Source organism: Sinocyclocheilus anshuiensis, unplaced genomic scaffold (genome assembly GCF_001515605.1).
Source record: "Sinocyclocheilus anshuiensis isolate Anshui unplaced genomic scaffold, SAMN03320099.WGS_v1.1 scaffold669, whole genome shotgun sequence".
NCBI classification, from domain to species: Eukaryota; Metazoa; Chordata; class Actinopteri; order Cypriniformes; family Cyprinidae; genus Sinocyclocheilus; species Sinocyclocheilus anshuiensis.
The window spans coordinates 71069-79333 of NW_015536499.1; the positions used below are offsets into that span (position 1 = coordinate 71069).

General features: G+C 35.2%; 1 protein-coding gene across 2 annotated transcripts in view; it reads left to right on the forward strand.

Annotated features, from left to right (window-relative positions):
* The window catches only part of LOC107688729 (E3 ubiquitin-protein ligase RFWD3-like), a 13874-nt gene that overhangs the window by 3408 nt on the left and 2201 nt on the right, over positions 1 to 8265 (forward strand). For both annotated transcript variants that reach the window (XM_016486481.1, XM_016486473.1), the window contains 8 exons: positions 1350 to 1423; positions 1615 to 1827; positions 2312 to 2403; positions 2495 to 2609; positions 3510 to 3726; positions 3802 to 3952; positions 6751 to 6927; positions 7043 to 7257. In XM_016486481.1, coding sequence (XP_016341967.1) covers positions 1350 to 1423; positions 1615 to 1827; positions 2312 to 2403; positions 2495 to 2609; positions 3510 to 3726; positions 3802 to 3952; positions 6751 to 6927; positions 7043 to 7257 — 1254 coding nt within the window. The remainder of the gene's footprint in view (positions 1 to 1349; positions 1424 to 1614; positions 1828 to 2311; positions 2404 to 2494; positions 2610 to 3509; positions 3727 to 3801; positions 3953 to 6750; positions 6928 to 7042; positions 7258 to 8265) is intronic.

Here is an 8265-nt window from a genome sequence, read left to right on the forward strand (position 1 = left end):
TTTCAGACCGATGAGCTTTGTAAAAATTGACGCGTTTCAGAAAGGCGGGGCATAGAGGAGAAACAATAATGTACAGTATGTGGAAAATAATGTGTTTTTTTTAACCTTAAACCGCATAAACACATTTCATTACACTAAATACACAAAATAATGTTCTTTTTAGCAGCATCATATGACCCCTTTAACATATCAATTGTAGTAATATTTTTTTTATTTACCATAATCGATATTGGATAAAAATTGGTTGAAATTTAATATTTGAGTCGGTTGTTCCCCTATTTTTACATTTAAATTACCTTTGCTCAAACTCAAATTACAGTTATTTTTAAAAGCACCAATAATTTTATAACCCTTTTAAGTGGAATCTTTATCAAATTTCAAACTGAATATACATGTTCATGCATTATAATATTATTATGTCTAAAATTGTACAGTTTAGGTTTTATTTTAATTTGTCTAAATATATTTATACAATATTTGTATCAAATGTCTAATATCATCTAATATTAAAATAAATTCTAATATCTAATACCATCTAATATAAAAAAATCTAATATCAACAAAAACATAAAAATAATTATTTTCATTGGTACTGACTAGTATTCTAATTACACCTCCCTTTAAAAAGACACTTTTATTTATTTATTTTATTTTATTTTAAACTATGGATGCACCAATAATACCATTCTAAATTCTATACGTTTTGGAGATTTGTTGGCGAAACTAGTCACATGACTTTGAATTTACACATTTACAGTACAGTTATAAAATAAAGCAATAATCCCCAAGAAGCTGAGGTTTACAGTGAATTTATAACAGCTAAGAGGCGTTGCTTCTCGTCATGCCTAAAACCCCCTTAGCTGTTATAAATTCGCTGTAAACCACAGCTTCACGGGGCTTATTGCTTTTATAAAACGGTTATATAACAGCAAATAAAGTGTAATGATATTAATAAAAACAGTATTCTTCCACCAAACAATGTAGTTCCTCAGAAACAGTTGTGGTTGCAACAAAGTGGTTGCCAAGCAACACACAGAAGTAAACAAAGGTGTATGTTTGTAGAGTAATTTACAACAGCTTCGAACGTGGCTCAACCAATCAGAATCAAGCACCGGAACGCTCCGTTTTATAATGAATAATGAAATGGGAGATCAAAGTCAACTAATTGATAATGAAATGTGTCACTTTTATTGATTTATTTATTTTTCTGCCATATTTTCCATTCCTTTTCTGATCCTTGAACACTTTTTTTTGCTATTGTATTTGTAAGACTCATATATTTATATTCCTATTGTTATGATTGGCTTGCTCGCATATGAAATGAAGCCATATGTTTTTGTGTAACCTAGGGTCCAGAGTTTCTACAGAGGCCGAGGGGTCGAGAGCAGCCGCTCAACCAGAAGAGCCAGAACAAGAGTCTCAGGTGACTGATGGTTTTATATTGCTAATTTGTCTTCAACTGTTGTGAAAAATTATGTGAAATCATCAGAACTCTGTTTTGCTGTGAAGGTGGCAGAATATCTCGTTTCGGTTGGAAATGCGTCACATTATTGTAGTAAAGTGGATTGTGAATGGCAGTTCTCATTGACTTTATTGTCATCTGTCTCTTCCCAGCCTGTCTCCGAGTCGGAGGATCCTGTGGCAGCTGCAGCGAGTCCTGCTGGAGAGGCTGAAGCAGATGAGGGCGAGGGAGAGACCTGCTCCATCTGCTTTGAGCCCTGGACCATGGCAGGTGACCACCGCTTGGCTGCTCTCCGCTGCGGTCACCTCTTCGGCTTCATCTGTATCTCCCGCTGGTTGACGGGTGGAGGAAGTAAATGTCCACAGGTGGGTTTCACCGTTTCAGTGAATGAACATTGTGCTAGAATCAAAGGCCTGCTTTTCATCTTCACCGATTCATTTAAAATGACACTTTATTATTTTTTTTAATAGTTCAGTAAATAGTGGTGTGAAAGTATGCAAAACCAAACAATTTTAAGAAATATTTTAAAAGTATTTATATGTCTGGCTGTAAAAATTCACAGATGCAGATACATTATCCAGGTACTGCAGGTGACTATGGACTAATAATTATTTAAAAATGTATTTTAAAAATGATATATCAGGGGTCTTTAACCATCAAATAAATACTGTTTTTTTTTTTTTTTTACTATATTGTTTTAATAATATTAATAAAAATGTTAAATATTAAAGTATAATAAATAATATAACTATAATAAATACTTAATGACATACATTTTTCTGTTTGTTAAAGTTTTTTGGGAACATTTGTGATGACATCTGTCAATAAAAAGATTTTGTGTCTCCTCAGTGCAATAAACCAGCCAAACGCGGTCATATCATATTTCTTTATGCACGGAAACTGAAAGCGCTGGACAACGCAGAGGAAGTGCGACTGAAGAGGTGCTTATTTGAGAGTTTATTATTGCTTCTGCAGTTTTATTTGAATGCGTTTGCAGAATGTGCTTGTGCTGATGGGTTTGATTGTGTGCAGTCGTTTAGAGCTGGAGCAGGGCTCACGGAGAATGGAGCAGCTGGAAGTCGCTCAGTGTCGTCAGCAGATGCAGCTCATGACTGATGAAAATGTGCGACTGCGCAAAGAGGTCGAGGTGTGTGTCTTTTTCAGGAGAAACTCTGTACTCTTCTTTCTTTTATGTCTCATGTGTCTTGGTACTAGTTATCTGGAGCAGGGCTTTCAAATGTTTTCAAGTCAAAAATATGATTGTGAAAAACCTATTAGCAACATTTATTATAAACACCAAGCATAAACAAACTTATTAAAGTGAAACTAATGCTTCGGGCATATGGGAAATGTACTATAAAAATAAACTTGGGATCACAAAACTCTTTTCTTCAGCACAAATCCAAATATATGTACTTTACACATGTTTTGCGTGCTTAACATTAATTGCATTACATACGTAACTTTGATTTATAAGTCAGCATGATTCAGATATTCAAACTTACTGTATATTCCAAGAAATACAGCATTTTTTTTTTACCAAAAAATATTGTTCAAAATTTCTTACAGAAAATATTGATATTTTATGCTGATTTGTTTGGTTCCATACTGTTAAAAATGGAAGATTTCAGTAGAATAATTATTGTTTAAATAAGAAATAATGTTTTTGACCAGTCTTTGCAAAGCAGAATAAAAAATGGTTATATCACAATTTTGGTAAATGTTTAAAAATTATTTATTATGTAAGCATATTTAAATAATTCCCTTAAAGGGGAGAGTTCACCCCCAAATGAAAATATTTCTGTAGAGAGAGAGAGAGAAGAAAAAAAAAGAAAAAAACTTTCCATACAGTGAAAGTCAATGGGGTCCAAAAACCCAATTTTGAAAATGCTTATCTATAAAGAGTGGGGTGGCCGATTTAATTTTGTTCAATTAAATGACAACAAATGAGAGGCACATATTAAGAGCTTTATGATCATGTGACTAGTGGAAGTAAAGCATCATTGCTGCTGTATTCAGTCCTGATCTCTGTGTTTGTTGTGTTTAGGAGTTGAGGAGGTGGAAAGCTCAGGCGGCGTTCGGCTCCTCTCAGGGAGCGTCTCTCTCGTCGTCCCAGAGGCAGGACTCGTCCAGCGGGGGACATTATGTCTTCTCTAAGGCTGTACTGGTGTCTCAGACAGGGGGCAGTAGGGTTTTGTCCTACTGTGAGCCTCTCGGCTGCCTGCTGGCGTCTCAGCCTTCTCCACAAGCGACCTTGGTACCGGGTAGGACTTTGAGCTATTCCGCATTGATTTTTTTCCTCTCATTGTTTATATAACCATTGATTGTCGCTCCCTCAGGCTTCGGTGTGAAGAAGATCAGCACTGCGACTCTCAAGCCTAGTCAGTATGTTCCCATCCACTCCAAACAGATCCGAGGTCTGGCCTTCAGCCAACACCAGGACAGTCTTCTGCTGTCTGCGGCCCTCGACAACACAATCAAACTCACCAGGTGAGAGACTAATGTTTTCCTCCTGTGTAATAATTGTGTGTTCGCTTTACATGTTCTATTATAAAGTTTGTCAACAAAGGTCACCAAGTAACACCTGCTATAATAAAGCAACACATAAAGTGCAGGACTGGAATCAATTTGACACTGACAAATATATCATTTATGCCGATTAATCGGCACTGATAGTTAGATACATATTTTTTTGGTTCTGTTATTACAAAATAAACTTCATGTAGTTATGTGCAAAGGACCGTAAGATAGATATATTGAAAATAAAATGAGGACAGTATAACCTTCATTTGAGGGCACATGAACATTAAACTGTACATGCCATTAAAAAAAAAAAGACGATCAATTTTTCTTGTACATATTTATATTCCATGTCAATAAAAAAAGTTAATTTTTCATTTTTTTTTTTTTTTTTTTAATGGTTTTTTTGACTAATTTTAATAATTTCAAAACATTCTCATGATAGGTCATTGTTAAATTTTAGAATAAATGAATTCAGCACTAATATTCGGGGTTTTTTTACATATCGCTGCTTTTTTTTAATTTTTGAAAAGTTATTCAAAAAGTGTTTTAAAGTTATTGGCCAGATTAGTTGTCGACCGATATTGTTTTTTTTGTTTTTTTTTACAGCCAATGCCGATATCTTGGAAAGCAGGGTGGCCGATATAATTGTATTTATTTTAATCAATATTTAAGAAATTTGAAATCACTTGAAAATGGATTAAAAAATTAATTTGTAAAATAAACATACTTATACTTTAGATGACAAAGTATTTTCCACAAATAAATAAATATTTAATAAAAATATAATTAAAAAGGAAGTAAACTGTAACCAAGCACTCTGCGTTCTGGGAATTTTGTGTGCATTGGGAATCATATTTTTTCAAATAAAACCAAGGTAACACTCATTTTACATACAGCACACAGTGAAAATAACATGAATATGACAGTGGGCAAATGCATAAAGCGCAGCATAATTTGAAATCACAAATTTAATGTTTAAAGCATTCAATTTGCACGGACCGAAAGTCATGCAGAGAACACTTGATCATGCAGGTCACATGCACACTTCACAAGATCTCACAACTGGATTCGACTTAAGTTTGCAAGGTTTGTGAAATAAAATTTTCATTAGCCATTCAAAGATTTGTTTAAATGATGGCAAACAAAAAAGTATTATAATGTTTGCCTTTCTATTACTAATAATATAAAAGCAATCGTTATAATACTTTTTGTATACATTTTAATTCCTTTGTTTAACAGTTCTATCAGATTATTAGACAGACTTCTATCCGTATTAGACAGAACTGTTAACGACGACAGTGAGCGAACAAGAGGGAGAGTGTGAGCACTGTGTGCTCAGGCGCTGCCGTTCTCAGCGCCGTCACAATAAAAGTCCCGCCTTGAACGCATCGGCCAAACAGAAAAACTTATCGGCCGATGCTGATATTAAAAAAATGCCAAATATCGGCCGCTATATCAGCCTTGGCGATATATCGGTCGACCACTAGGCCAGATATTCCAACTTAGTTATTGTTATCAGTAGGGTTATTACAGTAAACTAAAACTAAATCCATAACAAAAATAAAATAAATGTTAACTGAAATAAAATATTAAAAAACTTAACTGGTAACACTTTACAATAAGGTTCATTAGTTAACATTAGTTAACTACTTTAGTTCACATGCACTAAGCATGAACAATACTTCTACAGCATTTATTAATCTTGGTTAATGTTAACTTCATTTACGAATGCATTATTAAAATCAAAAGTTGTGCTTGTTAACATTAGTTAATGCACTGTGAATTAACATGAACTAACAGTGAACAACTGTATTTTCATTAACTAACATTATCAAAGATGAATAAATACTGTAATAAATGTATTGTTCATTGTTCATGTTAATTAATACATTAACTAACAATAACTAATGGAACCTTATTGTAAAGTGTTACCAAATAACTAAAGCTAAAATTAAAATGAATAAAAACAATATAATATTAAACACACAAAAAAACTAATAACAATTACCATAATGCAACAAAATTACTAATATTTTCCTCAAAATTAAAAAGAAAATATACAAATAAAATCTAATTCAAAATACTTACAGAAACTATAATAGTATCTCAATGATTATCAAAATCCAGTATCCGTCATCCTGTAGAATTGATTTCCTGAATTGATTCTGATTCAGACGCTCTTTGTTTGATTGTTTAATTTTGATTGTGATATATAATCAAAAGAATCAGTTTTGAGGTCCGTGCTCTCTCTTTAATGCTGTAAATTATACAAGACAAACTGATTCAAACCAGTAGCTTGTCTTTTTGAACAAATTATTAAAAAAACGTAATCAGACAACACTAGTCAATGTTTTGGTTTTCACTGAAAAGCAGCAGTTCATAAGAATCATCTGTTAGTGAATCAGACTACATTGCTCATGCTATATGTTTGTTTTTGCGTGCAGCCTGCCTGGACAACTCGGGTTTCTTGCCATTATTTTGTACTATACTCCTTTTTATTGGGTTACATTCAAAACAGACTGTGGTATATGATTATTCTTTTTTTTGGGTGGCACGGAAGATTCTGATTTTACTACTCAGAAACTCGTAATAATGGAAATTCAGATGTCTCTTGAATGTGCCGACAGTTTTTAGTTGGAAAATGCTTGAAGACAAATCCCAGATGATTTGTTATGCATCAAAAACCAATGCTAATTTCGATCAGCTTCTGAATATAGCATCCTGAGACTCTTTTGAGTTTCTTCATGTGGATGTTTTCTTCACAGCCTGATGACGAACACGGTGGTTCAGGCCTACAACACGGGCAGACCTGTGTGGAGCTGCTGCTGGTGCCATGACAACAACAACTACATTTACGCCGGTCTCGCCAACGGCTCTGTGCTGGTGTACGACACGCGGGACACCAGCACTTACGTTCAGGAGCTGGCGCCGCTGCGCTCCAGGTCACTTTCAACTATATCGTCTTTGGTGAAACTGTAGCATGCTGTAAATATTGTTGGACTGTGTCCCATACAAACTGTGGTTTGTTGATAATATTGTCCCGCTTCTTCATTGTAGCTGTCCAGTGGTGTCTCTGTCCTACATCCCCCGCGCCGCCTCCAGCATGTTCCCGTGTGGCGGCCTAATCGCTGGCTCGCTGGAGGGCGGATGTTTCTGGGAGCACGTGGAGGGAACCACATACACGCCCCACATCCTGCCTCTAGAGTCCGGCAACTGCACAGACATACAGGTGGAGCCGGACAGCAGACACTGCCTCGTCACTTACAGACCAGGTACATATCCAACTCTCATATGGGCCAGTTTTAATATTTAAGTATCATAGGTATTTTACTTTATTATGGCCGATAAGTAATATGATGGCTGCCTGTATAGAGTTATACTGTTCGTTTGGTTTTGTACAGTTTTAAAAATATAAACCAAGATGTTATCAGTTAGCCAACATATTAAAACAAGTCAAAAACAGTAGGAAGGTTTATCAAGAAATAGCATTAAAACGGCTTTTAAAAACGTACTTCGTGTAGGCTATATCGTCTAAAAACAAAATAATGCAACAATGCCCATTTTACTTACTCAGACCATGCGTAATTTGTTCAGTGAAATTATCAACGTGATTTGGTGAAAGACGGGACTTAAGGCGATTAACAATAAAATTCCTGCACTTGAAAAAACGTGCTCGGCAGGAACTGAAGTTGCAGGCACGCAGAGATAACGAGAAGCAAGCCGATAGAGTTTCAGAAAGCGCCTGGACATCCCGCCCCACCACCGAAGTGGGTGTTCGTTAGAGGAACAGACGGCACGGACGGGATCGCAGCACCGGCGGGTTGTAGTGAATGACTTGATTGACATTTGCTGGCTTTAGCCAGCCTCTAAACTAACGTCTACGTGCCTGTATTGAATATGAGTAGAGTTATTGTAAGACAATCTGACATTACACAGTTTACACAATGTTTCCGTTTCCTTCTAATTCAAAATAATCCCACACCTTGCTCGTGTTTCGCATGGTCATGTTTGAACTCGCCGCAACTGACACGAAAAAAACACATGTGAGGTTTGAGGTAAAAATTTAGTTTCCGCCCAGATAAACTTTTAAAAATAATGTATTATTTTTCAAACGTTTTATTTTAACTTGTTATTTAAAATGTTTTAAATGCAATGTTAAAATGATGGTAATTTGAATGATAAAATCATGTTTTTGTTTTTCTATTTTTTTTCTGTCGTGTAATCGACTATTGTTTTCAGTGTCGACTAGTAGGAGCTGTACCGTTTAGTCGACTAGACCC